General features: G+C 37.9%; 1 protein-coding gene across 1 annotated transcript in view; it reads left to right on the forward strand.

Moving 5' to 3' along the window:
* The first annotated feature begins 2,197 nt into the window (after positions 1 to 2,197).
* The window catches only part of GALK2 (galactokinase 2), a 45,838-nt gene continuing 33,950 nt past the window's right edge, over positions 2,198 to 14,085 (forward strand). Inside the window, exons 1-4 of the mRNA XM_010024871.1 lie at positions 2,198 to 2,283; positions 3,611 to 3,734; positions 8,630 to 8,720; positions 11,593 to 11,739. Of these exons, the coding sequence (XP_010023173.1) occupies positions 2,214 to 2,283; positions 3,611 to 3,734; positions 8,630 to 8,720; positions 11,593 to 11,739 (432 nt within the window). The 5' untranslated portion in view covers positions 2,198 to 2,213. The remainder of the gene's footprint in view (positions 2,284 to 3,610; positions 3,735 to 8,629; positions 8,721 to 11,592; positions 11,740 to 14,085) is intronic.

Consider the following 14,085-nt stretch of genomic DNA (forward strand, 5'->3'; position numbering starts at 1 on the left):
GGTCGGCAGGAGGAATAATTCACTCGTCTTTCCTCCGAACATCTTTCATTTTTGCACGTTTTTGGAGATACCGATTATCCTCTCATCCTTCTGGCTGTGAAAGAAATGCCCATGCCATTCCCTGGAATACTGCAGGCCTGGCTCTGCGTTGGTATGCCCACAGCACGTGCCAACGCATGCACTTTCCCTGTGGAGCTGCACTAGATGCGTGGACGTAGGATGCACAAATGAACCTTTCAACCTGTGTTAGCACTGGAGAAGGGTGATTTTTTCAGTGTGTGTTACGGGAGTGTGACTGCACTGTGTTTCGGTGACAGCCGCGTGGCAAGGACGAGTCCGGTGTTTCCAGACATGGATGTGTGAAGTTGCGAAGGATGCCTTTGCTTAACACTGCTGATAATTATCTTTGATGTAGGTGCTTGAAATGCAGCATGCCAGTTGCAACATCAAGGCCAAAGCCTGTAAATAGCCTTTCATCAGGCCTGCTTGTAAAACCCACACTAAAAAAAGAGATCAATCAGCACTTAGAGAAACATGCCCCCATGACTGCGCTGTTTGTTTGTAGTCTCTTGGTACCAACACCACTGTAAAAATATCTGTGAAACAAAGAAGTGTTCTAAATACTGACACAAAAAGGAATAAACACCTAAAATTCTGCCAACAGATTTCGCCCATGGACTGTAATAGTATTAATGTGATCTAGAAAAGAGATTGTACAATGAAATGGCAGAAACTGCTTCTGCTAACTGGAAGAGGGATAAACCAGTCAAGACTAGGGGAGATTATAAGAATGGGAAATTATAAAGGGACCTAATACAGCTTTGTTACTGGGTACTACAATGGAAAAGTACTGAAAGACCTGTTAAAAAAAATGCACAACAAATAATATTTTGTAGTTTTCCATCTAAAAAAACCCCAAAACATTCAAATATATGCAGTTGGACTGTAACACAGCTTTTACAAAGAAGTACAAACTAAATAATTGACTGTGAAATTTTGTAACATCTGTTTCTCATTGCTGTCTTCTTACTTACGCTTTGCATTAACTAGGCTTCCAGTTCTAGTTTTAGACTAAATGTAGAAACCTTAGCACGGTTCCTGTTACTGGATTTTTGTTAGTAGACTAAAACCCAGAAAAATAAATCTAATTAGCCACATGCTTGGAAGCCAGCAGCATGTGCCAGTGAAATGTTGTAAGTCCCATTCTAAAGATTATTTTTCTTGTATTGTTTCTGCTTTTTCATCATGTTAGTGTGCTGCTTACATTAATGAAAGTTAAGGGGTTAGCGTGCAACCTAAATTGCTTTAAGGTAGTTTTGAAGTGAATCTCTATCACATTTCTTACGCTTCACTAAGATAGTGGCTCTGTCTCTTCCAGGTCTTTGTTTATCCCTGTTCCTGCATGACGCACTAGACCATCCCAACTTTGCAAACACAGAGGGGAAGCTAGATACCTTTACAGTCTTAGGAAATAAAGCAATATGCCATGTTTTACTTTGCATTGGAACTTTCAGTTCACAGCATGTCCAGCTCTTCCAAATGGGAAACCTGAAGAACTTTCTGGGAACTGCTGCTGTAAACCTGTAGAGTAAATACTAAGTCGCAGGGTTAATCTGAGGTTTGGAACTTTAGTTCTGTGTGTACACATTTGTACAAAAATAGCGTAGTGTCTAATGTGGAAATGGATAAAAGTTAAAACTTAGAAGAAAATGAACTTGCTCAGACCTGGTACAGTCAGATCTGACTCTGAAGGGAGTATTTTTGTTGTGTGTGTGACAAATCCCAGTGCCACAGAGGAGCCACTGGTCCACACTGACAGATTCTTCCTTAATGGCTAACAGATTTACAGAGCTGTGGCACAGGAGAGGTGGGTGAGGCCATGGTATTTTGTTACCCAGGCAATTGCCTTCCTTGCTTCTGTCTAGAACCAGCCTAGACAGAGAACTTAAAATAAGTCACCTTCGATTCAAGTGAACATACATATTTCTTATTAATCAGAATATTCTATATAGTCTTCTCAGTCACAGTTAATGCTATTGAAGAGCAAAAATAAAGACCTTAATGTAGCTCCTGATGTAACAGAGAGTACTCCATGTATTTCAAAAAGTTAATTTGAATTTACTTTGAGAAACATTGAAACTTCCTGACTTCTATGCAAATATAGTCTTCTAAGTGTTTCTAATCCCCCTTTCAGATTGCAGAAGCTGAAGGAGATGTTTATATCAAAGTTTGGATCGGCTCCCAAGTTTTACGTTCGTGCACCAGGGCGAGTCAACTTAATAGGTAAAAGAGAAAAATTAGCCTGATTTTATCTGCCATCATAGAAGTCTAGTAGTTAAAAACATAGAATCAAAATAATATTAGTTTTAGTTTTATAAGGTAAGATAAATGGAAAAGAGAATATAATACTTTACCAGCTTTTACTATACCTTGTTATAAACAACTGCACACTCAAATATCAGTTTTGGGAAAAAAATATTATAGAAAGTAGTGACAGTTTGGAAAATTGGAGTAACTTCTGGCCAGCTGATGGCAAGTCCTTGATGAACAGGGCATCCACAACTTAACTTAGTAAATTTTTTTCTCTTTCATTTAAGTTACCTAATATAACCAGCTACACAGCAATGCATATGATAAAGCATGAAATGATTCTACCATAATCTCCTCTTCTTTACTCTTCTATACAGATGTGTCTACACAGCTTAGAATAGTTGGTTGTGATTCACTGGCAGACTGGAGAGACACGATTATTTTGTATTTAGGACTTATTTATTCCTGTGGTAGCCTTATTTTTGAGATTTCTCTGTCCATGTTAGGATTGTGCTCTCCCTAGAGCTCAATTTCTTGTATACTCTTAAAGTAACCCTTCAAATTTGAAGACATTTTAAGTAAAAGGATCCTGCAAAACAGAGTTTTAAAAATTAATTAGCCCATTGTGCAATTAATGATAAATTTTACCTCGGTGTTGTGTGAACATACCATATAGATCAAATAGACAGCATATACTAACTGGGAATTATTCCCAAGAGAGGGGATGTTTACTACAATATGTATGTGTCGTTCGCGCCTGTATTAATTATTGTTTAAATATAATTACTGTTTTCTTGGATAAAGGTCCAGAAATTCAATGGAGGTGCAGAGGAAATTCTACCACAAACCTTATGTAGTGGCTAGGGAATCACTCACATGAGCAGAGATCACATGAGGAGTCATATGCTACCTTTATCTCTTCCAGTCATCAGTTAAATGCAATTGATTTGACTGAATTTTTGTACTGTCACAACAGTGCACAAATAAAGTGGCTGTTCTCATTACTGGACAATAATCTATGTAGTGTTTGGGTTTTTTTTGATTTTTATTAGCCAATATTAAAACATGAACAAGATCTACAAACAGATGCAATAGATAAAATCACTAAAGCAAGAACAAAACTTTTGTTCAATAACATGAAACAGAGGAAATGTACCCCAAACTTTAAATAAGAAGAGTTGAGACTTTACTCAGGAATTGTCTCATACAGTAAACAACACCAAAGCCCTGTAGAAGCCTTGTTACTGCTATTCTAGGAAGAATTATTCCAAAATATTTTAATTGTCTGTTTCTTTGGCAGGAGAACATATAGACTACTGTGGTTATGCTGTGCTCCCTATGGCTATAGAACAAGATATACTGATTGCAGTGGAACCTGTAAACACTCAAGTTGTGCACCTGGCAAATACCAATTCTTTGTATTTGTAAGTAATTACTTTGTTTATTCACTAATATTGATGGATCTTCTTATGCAATTGCAATTCAGGTTAACTGTTCAGATCTGACGAACTTCCGTTGCAATATAGAGTTTAATTGTGTAAAATGAACGATACAAGCAGACGGAATCCCACTGTGCATATTAGTGTAGAGCAATAGGTTTGCTACTTTTGTCTCCCACCAGTTCAGATTTTTCTTGTGAGGCCTCTGATTTTTCAATCTTTCTAAAAGTGCAATCCTGTCTTCCCTTCTCTTAGCTCATCTTTCTTGATGTAATCCCCATAATTGGCAGCAGTTCAGTTTCTCCTGGAGAAGGGATTGAAATGTTTTGTAATCAATTAACGCATATGTAAGCTAACACTCCCCTGCTCTGGAGAACCTGGGGCTGTATTTTCACAACACAACAGCTTTAGCAACAATCCTGGCTCGAAAACTCTATTCCCTCTTTTCCACTTCCTTCACAGCTGCTTGTTTGCAGAATTATAGAGTAATTTGGGTTGGAAGGAACCTTTGGAGATCCTTTGTAACTCTCTTGATTCACCTTCTGCTTGACTCCCTGCACTCTGCCATGTCTTTCTTGTATTGGGAAACTCCAAAACTGGACGCAGTAGTCTAGCTATGGTCTCACAAGTGCTGAACACAGGGAAATAATCTCGCCATCCTTTTCAACTTCAGCTACATTCTTCTGCCTCCTTCCTGGTAACAGACTGGTATTTGTGTAGTTGCATGGCAGTTCAGATGAGGTCACACATCCACATGAACTTTTGTGGGCATTTTGCAGAAATCAGAATCAGCACAAGCGTAGTTGAAGCCATTTTTCTTAAGCCAACTATTTGAGCATATATTCCTGCTTAAAGCTCAGTTTGTTAGAACAACATTTTCTGAGCTGCTGCCTGTGGCTAAGACAGTTGAATTTTTACTTCTGCGATAATGATAAATACTCAAATGTTCTTCACTCAGTTTGTGGTGTCTGTTTTCACATTATAGCTTGGCTGGCATGAGAGTTTGTCACTGCAAAAAGGTCATGGCTTGCTTCCTTCGCCCCTAGTCTCACTATCCCTACTTCTAACACTGATTCGCCCTTTGCCTTTTACCACATGTAGTATTTGTTTGATCTTAAGGTAAAGTGCACTATTCACTCTTTTTTTTGGCCTGGTTAATTTTGTGTCATTTTAGTGAATTGAATTGCCATGCACTCAGCACTGAAGCTGACTTGAGGTAAACAGTGAGAACATGCAGTGGTGAAATGGGGGAAAGGAAATGTAGAGATGTGAGTGGGGCCTTCCTCTTTCTTTAATAGCAGCCTCCCAACAGGGCTTAAGCTGTATTGCAAAACCATTCTGCAAGAGGCAATTCCAGAATTATAATAGCTTTGATTAGGAAAAGTTGTCATAGTGGATACTAAATAAAGCAGTAACCAAAAGGTAAACACTTTTACTTGATCTTTAAGCTCTGTCACACTACAACACAATTGAAATGGCATTCTCCTAAGGTATGTAGTTCCTACCAAATCTAGAATTACCACCTTTAAATTCAGGCTACATGCACAGTCACTGTATTCTTATATCTGCCCTTGTTTCAGTTTGAAATTGTGTGTTTTAAACCATAAACCAAGAAGAAGTCTCAGAATACAGCATTAAGCATCTCTGTTTTGTTGAGACACTGTTGCTTAAAAACAAAGCCAGAACATGTCCATAATTTCATAAGAAAGAAATATTTTTCAACACTTCGAATGTTACACCACATAACAATACTGTTGACAGTGTGTCTTTTTCCCACCATGGTACACTGGTAGATTTATGCTTGTGGTGAATGCATATATATAGGCCTCTAGTGAACAAGAACTATATAAGCTTCCACAGAATCACTATTTCCCGTTTCATTTTTGTTTTGTGAACTGGTAAAATGTTTAACAGTTCTGTAGCCCTCTTCCACCTTGATAGTTCATGTTGACTTTTAGGAAAAACAGGACAAAGAACAGGTTGCAAGAAAAAACACCGATGTGTTTTTCATCATAAATCACCCCAACCGATCAAATGCTTTTTATGTTATTTGGGCTAAAATGGTATTCAAAAGTTAGTCTTTTGAAGTTTCTGATCTCTCCCCTTCACATGACATCTCTGTAATTGAGAAATACTTGTGCAGAGAATATCTGACATGATACTTCTCAAAATACGTCCAGAAATACCAGAGGCTGCTGATGACCAATCGTTTTCCATCTCGTGGCAAAATACAAAAATCTTTTTTTAAAAAACTCAGATGTATTTTATTTTTCCCCAGAGGACTCGAGCAGAGAAACTGACAGGTTGAAAAGACAATGGGGTTCTGTGAGAAAGAACCAAACTGTTCTGCAATAAAATAAGGATTAATTACTATTCAAGCAGTAAATACCACCTCAGCCACATGGTTTTTTCACAATACTTGAAAAACTCATCTAATTATACAGAAGAATTGGAATGCTTACATCTAGCCTTAGAGGAAGGGCAAACTTTCCCAAGAATGCTTTAGAAAAGAAAGGCTGGAACAGACAGTATCACAGATTTTTACTTTATGGGTATGTCTTCCCCTATTTTTTATTTTATTATAAAGTCCTGAGAGCAAGCTGCCTGCCTTCCAGTAGGAGGATTGAAGGCAAGCCTGAAGATTTACAGATTTAATATAAAGCCTAGGCATTTAGGAATTGGTTTTCACAACAAACTGAATGTCATAACCAAAAATAGATTTAAAGGATCTGGGGATCTTGACAGTTCCACAATCTGTGTGTGTGGAATTATGTCCATATGAAACATGCCAAAATCAAAGCCAATTTTTCTTCGATTTTCTACCAGAGGATTGAAGAAATGAGCGAAATGCATTTTAAGACAACCTTATTTTATCTTGAGAACCAGCAAATACAATCATAGTATATGTCTTCTTGTTTACTGCGATTTTAATTTGTCTGATCGTATAAAAAGAATTACAAAGATAAAATATTTTAGAACTTTCTTGAAAAAAAAGGACTTCAAATTCTATTTGTGTTAATCAGTTTTACACATCGATTTCCATCAGCCTTGCTTTTTTACAATAATACAGGGTTGTTGAAGAAAACAGTTGTAAGCAAACATAGGGTTTTTCAAATCTTTGTTACTTTTGACAAGTATTTTCTATTTTACAAGTACTTTTGTGGTGTTTTTTAAATATTACTATATTTAAAAGCCATAAGCAAAATGTTGGTTTATTCTCCGGGATATTGTTCTAAATACACATGAATCTCCAATTGGAAGAATTTACAGCTATTCTCAAGCTTTCCTTGTATTGTAATCTCAATACTCCCTTTCAGATCTTTTGTGTTACTCTACAAACCCCAGTAATGTCTGACACTAACTTTATACAATTCTTGGATGCTGTATGGCTGATAAAATCCTGTAAGTGGCACTATTTTGAACAGTTCAGATAGAAAGTCAGCAATCTGCTATTTCTGCACAGTATTGAATGTCGAAATTGAATGTATAACTGACGGAATGGTCATTCTGAGTTGTTACTTAGAGTGTGCGATCTGTCATATAACACTGAGCTAGGAATAGGCTGTAGACTGGTAGTACAAGTGGAGTAACTCATTACAGCATAGCTAGCATTAGACCATAGCAAGAGGAGGCAGGATGGTGGGGCCATTTTTACAATGGTTGTCAGATTTGGGGGTTGCATAACACAAAAATTTCAGCCTTTAATTGCACCAGCATAAAGTGAAGTTTTCAGCCATCATTTGAGGACAATTACATTATTGTAAAGTTGCTTTATATATTACAGTTATAACAAGTAACTATTTCTTCATAGCAATAAAGACACCTTCACACAGTATTCATTACAAGTGTTAACTAGAAATATTATTTTGGATAGAAATAAAACCAGCACATCACTAACATACATAGTTTCAGATACAGACTGGGACTAACCTAAGAATGAAAAATTCCAATCTCTTAGGAGATGCAGACTCCCCCCTACTGCTTAATTTCTTGAAGTTTTTTATTACTACTAAACCTAAATAATTCCCAGGGAATTCACCTGCATCTGTTCATATTGTTTGGCAGACCTTGCCTTGTAAAGCACACCTTAGCCTGCAATCTTTGAAGTTTTTTTTAGCTCTTCTTGACATTTTCAGTGCCTTTTCTCTTTGTGTGTTAAGCATCTGCTATAACGACATCAGGTAGATAGAGTTACTGGGCATTCAACTTCTGAACAATCTACACTTGCTGGTGATTAACTCCTCCAAGGCCACTGTGCATCACCCCATTTTGACAGCACCTATCTTACCATTAGCTTCTTTAGGAACACTCAGGCTTCCCATTTTTATTGTTTTGAAATGAAGATGGAGTAGAAAGAACATTATCAGAATTATCCTGAAAGAAATAGATGAACTATTTTAAACTAAATTATTTTATTATGTAACATAAGTAAGTTTGCAGCATTAGGCCTGTTCTAGTGAAGTGCCATTCAGAGCAAAACTAATGAATTCCTGAGCAAGGATTACCAGAGAGCCTGAAGTGTATTTATCTCTTTCTAGGTTTGGTAGATAGGATTATTTAGATTTTTACTTCTCTAAGAGATCAAGAGAACATACACACATGTGATGGAAAGCATGGTGCCTTAGGGATACCAAAGGTAGCTTACTGTATGAATTTACTTAATAAAGTCTATAACTTAAGCAAAAATTATTATGCTTCCATCTAAAATATTCTTATTGATTTGATTAATGAAGATCTGTCAAAAACCTCTGAAAAACATGGCACAGAAAAAACGCACATTGGAATGCTTTTCTTCATCAGCAGGTGGCAGTAACAAGCCATGTTTTTTTCAGACTAAATTCACTGACAAGTTAAAGCCTCAAGGTTTTTCTGTTTTGCAGGGATTTCAGTACTAGTGTTAATAACATTCAGATTAACAAAACCAAACCTCAATGGCATAACTACTTCCTGTGTGGACTGAAGGGTATTCAGGTAAGCCAAATCCATTTCGCTTATGAAATTAAGTAGAAGTAAAATACAACAAACCTACCTATTTGCCCTCAAAGTACTTCCCTGCATTCTATAGCTTTTCTTGACATACAGTGAAGTATTTTTATGTTAAAATTTGAAGAGGATCTATGAGTGGCTTTGTTTTACAATATCTGCAGAGCACTATTTTCATTTTTATTACATGAATTGCAATAACAATTATTTAAAGTCACTATTAAACTCATTATCAAGATGACATTTTTATATTTTGAAATTAAAAAGAATGATTTCCAATGAAATCATTTAATTAGCATTTGCATTCAAAAAGATTTGGAGGCTTAGTCTGTCAGGACACAGAGATCCTATTTTAGTCCTTTTCTTCCTATAGAAACATTTTAAAAAACATTAATTTCCATTAATGTTGGAAACCTACAACTTGTGCTCAACACCAGAGTGAAGATGGTTCATGCAGTAGGGAAAAGAAAGTGTAAAACGTAGGTAATCAGCATACAGAAGACATATTCCAGTAAGAGCCGTTACTTATCCAGAATTTCACTGTGTGGAATTTGAGTGGGGTTTTCAAAATTTCCTGAGTTAAGAGTGCAGCTATGCAGGAAACAGCGCACTTACGGTAAGGGCAGGAGCACTGAATAGACAGGCATTTTCCTGTCTCTTCATTTGAACTTTATCTTCTCCTTTCTGAGCGAGCCTATCTCCAGCCTGACTTGAAGACTGAATTGCTTGTGAAACCAAGTGCTGCTGTCAGCATTGTCCTGGGAGGCAGCCTGAACTCACAATTGAGGCTTCCTATAAATCTCACCTGCTGTTTGCAAGTGATTCATGGTCCTTTGAGACAAAAACATGACTTCTGAGCTCCATGTCAACCCAGTGATGTTTCTGGAAGGGCAGATGGGATATGCAGTGTGGGCTAGGTCAGGAACGGGTCACCACAGCCAGCCAAAATTGTGGGTAAATGTGCTTTTTAAAGCACATGAAGCTTCCCTGTGGATAGGCCATCTAGGTCACCCCACAGGATGATCCAATAGATAAGAACTGCAGACAGCCAACAAAGCCTGCCTCAAACCTGCCACAGGAGTCTTTAAAATATAGTATGTGGAACAATCAGTGCCACAAATCACTTTATTACAATCCACAGTTCCTAAAGAGACCATCGCCCGTGTGTTTAGACCCCAATAAATGACTTACGTTTGCAGTAACATAAGTATTTTCAATTTTGTATTGCTCAGTAACACAGGCATTTAAATTGCATTGACTGTAGAGGTATAGATTAGGTTTCTTTACAATATATCCTTTCTTATATTAAGGCTAGCATGACCAATTGACTTTATTTATTTTGCAGTCTGCTACTGAGATTTGTTTCCTAAGGACAAGCTTTCATACTTGAAGGTTAATTTGCAAAGCAGGTTTGCAGACTCTAGCGCTGGCAGAAAAGAAGCATAAATGTTACAGACTTAAGAAACACTGAAATACAAGTACTCAGAGGGTCCAGCGGGATAATCTGTTTATATTAAGTTGAACATGCTATCCTTTTGGGACAGAACTATTGCAGAAGTTGGCAAAGTCCATTTTCATTTTTGAAACTGAAGTACGTTTTCTATTTAAACATCGCGTGATAAGTTTGCAAGCCTGATTCACATTCAAGACAATCCAGAAACTGTGGATCAGTTTCTGGTTACTCAAGCATTTGCTGGTTTTGAACAAGCCTGTCTAGTGTTCTTCATGAAGGGGCATGGGCAGCAATAGTATTTTAGGTATGAATTCCCTTATACTTGGAGAAAGGGAAATTTAAAATAATTTGAAATGATGGCAGAATACGTTAAAGGAGGCTCTTTGTGTTTGCTGATCTCTACCATTGGTATTTACAGTTGAAGCTGTTTCAGGAAAAGTAGTAGAAATTCTTTTGAACGCTGTCATTTCTTTATGGAAATAGTATTTTTTCTGATTATTCACATTGCAGCATAGTTTATTGACATACAAATCTGTATCAGAATGTAGCTATTCATATACCCCCCATATACATTCAATGAGTTTTTAATAAGTACTGCATGTTTATTTCAAACTAACAACAGAGAGAAACTTATATTAAAGTGATTATAAATAAGAACACAGACGAACAAAAGAATAATTAGAAGAGTATGTATGCTAGGATATATAACTTTGGATTAAATGTATAATCTTTGATATCCATCTTACATGTAAAAGTATCTTAAACTTTATTCTAAAAATAGCATTGCTGCTGGTAGGTATGTTTTTGTGCCTCCTAAAGCATAGTGTCCTTCAAGTACCATTGTGGTTTTCTCATTGGCAGTCCTGTGGGTGCTTCATGAGATAGGAAGATCTGGCTTTGAGTATAGTTGCATGGCTACTAGTTCCTCATCACTGTGATACGGCCCCCTGATACCACAGTCCAGCTTTAGAAGTGAAGCATAAAGTGGCCCTCAAGCTCTTTAGGATGCCTCATGTGAGGAGCTGTGGAGAAAAGGGCAGAAGTAGGGAGGGTATAAAGTGATTGGTAACCTCTGGTACTGTCACCATGGCAGCTCAGAGCAGAGCCCACCCACGAAGCTTGGTAAATTCTTGGGTGTTTAGCCCATACTGAATTCTGCTTGGGGTACAGTTCTGTCAGCTCATATATGTTTGTGTACAGGAATTGCAGACGTACCTTTGGCGAAGCCCTATCATTGGGTTTGTTCTTAAGGAATAGAATGAGAATGTTGCTTTATTCTGCTTATACCAGAAGCAGGTCCTTGGTTCCAGCAACTCAGCCGAAAGATTCTCTTTCTAAGTATCAGATAATTGCAAGCCTGAGCCTGTCTGTACTTGAAACTGAGATTGTTTATTTTTTCATTGTTAGGAACATTTTGGTCTTAATAACCCAACTGGAATGAATTGTCTGCTAGATGGAACCATCCCTCCAAGTTCTGGTCTCTCTAGCTCCAGTGCTTTGGTGTGCTGTGCAGGACTCGTGACACTAAGAGCTAATGGAAAAACCCTCTCTAAGGTAATTTACTGTAAAACAAGAGAGTGTCAGCAGTAAAATTCTACTTAAAATTAAATATTTTTAATGCCTGTAAACATTACAAACACGATACAATTGTTTTTGCAAAGAGTTGTTGGATATAAACTTAAGATATTGCACAATTGAGCAAACATCTTTGGCCAAATTTTGGCAGGATTTGAATTTGGCAAGAAAACAGGCTTACATTAAAGCTGAAAAAAGGAGCATTATTGTAAGCCTGTATTTTGGCCAACCATCAGGTCCATGCCTAGACCAGATGTGCTATCTTGCAGGCCAGGACTGAGGATGTATGTGCTGAAGCATGTGGACCACACCCCCGAGGCCTTTACCCTCTCCCTGAATGACTTTTCATGGCTTTAACAGCAGAGCATCTGTTGGAGGCCTGTGGAACAATTTCTTGATAAATTATATAATCAGCACAAAGTAGAGGTAAAATTCTTCCATCTGACTCTCCTTATTCTCTTCACAGGTTTTTTGGAATGAACATATTTACAATCCAAAATGTATTCTTCACTTTTTTAAACAAACATTAGTCTAAACACAAACCCCAAGTATGTGACCTGTTAGCAGTACAACTGTTAGGAGAATTTGGCTTGTGTAATACAAATTTCTGGAGGAGTCATGGTCCTTGAAGGTGCCATATGGGAGTGAAGTTCTGTCCAGTAAAAATATCTGGTTAAGTGAAACTAGGATCTTAAATTAGAACATTGTCAGGAAGAGAAAAGAACAGATCTAAATGTGACTGTTACACATACTTGTGCCTATTGTTTAAGGCAGACGTTCCCTAATTGTGGTAGAAAGCCAACTTAAAGTGGTACATGATGATGGCAGCTGTTAACTGGGCTCGTATACAAGCACTTATCTGAGCAATGAGGTAAACAGATCCACACAGAAAGTTTTTGCTCATCAGTTTGTGACTTGCTTCTCTATGTAGCTGTAGCTGCAGCAATCCACTCAGCAGTAAGTGCTCCATCCCACACTGTGCAGCTCACAGTGCTTGCTTCAGGAGGACATCAAGCAGGGCTAAGGCAGAAGGAAGCAGGGTTGGTGAGGCAGGGTATGTGATCACAAGGTAAGTAAGGAATTGGACACTTAACAGAGGCTCTAGCTTGTGAGGTGAGACATAAAGCGCAATGGCAGATGAAAACATGGAGTGGAGCATCCCACTTTGATGAATGAAGCTTTGCAGTAAGAGGGTTGGAAGTGACAGATGTGCTTTTTTATACATGTGTACCTGGCCTGGCAAGAAGCGTCTGGTTCTGCATAGATGGTCTTACCACAGGTCTGATGGTGGTAACCAAATGAGCTAAGCTTGGGAACTACTGATCCAAATCACTGGAGTACATGTGATCAGAAACTGGGTATCTGCAAAATCCTTAAAACTGGTAGAGGTCAGAAAGCCCAAATTTTACTAGATAGTAGAAATCTGTATTTGGAAAACCAGAAGCCAGGTTTTCATTGCCCCAGGAAATACTGCACAGCTTTCTTCAAGGAATAAATGATACAGTGTGTATCTTGAGCTGAATTTGCACGTCTTGGGAGTACTGGCCAGCATTATGCCAGACCTGTTTAAAGAAAGGTGCAAACCTCCTTTTGGCATTTTCATAGAAACTTGTGGAGGAACAGAAGGAAGACAGAGACTCCACTGAACATCTTTCCTTGTCATGTGTCCTGTTCAATCAGCCCAAAATCTCTTTTGCTTGCTGGATGAAATGTGCTGAAAGTTAATCTTGTGTCTCAAATATAATTGGAGAAACACAGGAGACACAATTGCACATTTTTGTCAGGAAATCCTGATGTCTGCAGCCAAATATTTTGCACTTGTGAAAAAAAATGATCAATTAATGTACAGATGAGAATTTCCAATAGCCAACATAGGAGCTGTTAAGAACATATCCAAGGTTTTGTGTGCTTGCATAGACCAAGAGACCTGTTTGTGGTAGTTAAGACAAAGGATGATAGCTCTGAAGAGCAATTACTTTTGTCCAGGCTCTTAAATTTCCCCACATCTTACAGAAGAGTAAAACCAAGTTCAGTGTTCTTGGCTAATTTATGATTTAGCATTAGAGACCTCTTACATCTAGCTAAATCCAGATTCTCTGTTGCACTGAATTTATGCTTAGCCTTGCAGAACTGCCTCGTATAAGGCAGTGCTAGTCTGAGTATAAATTAGAACAATCTAGGCATGTGAGGCCTCAGAAGCATAAAACGTGCTCTGGCCACTTCTTTGCAGCTCCTAATGCATCCTGTGCTGGTGTCAAATGGTATCTGTGCAGGATCCAGTAATGCTGGCTGTGTATCAGCTGGGAGCTCCCTGATGGCAGGAAT

This window comes from Nestor notabilis, unplaced genomic scaffold (genome assembly GCF_000696875.1).
Source record: "Nestor notabilis isolate BGI_N333 unplaced genomic scaffold, ASM69687v1 scaffold12092, whole genome shotgun sequence".
Taxonomy (NCBI): domain Eukaryota; kingdom Metazoa; phylum Chordata; class Aves; order Psittaciformes; family Psittacidae; genus Nestor; species Nestor notabilis.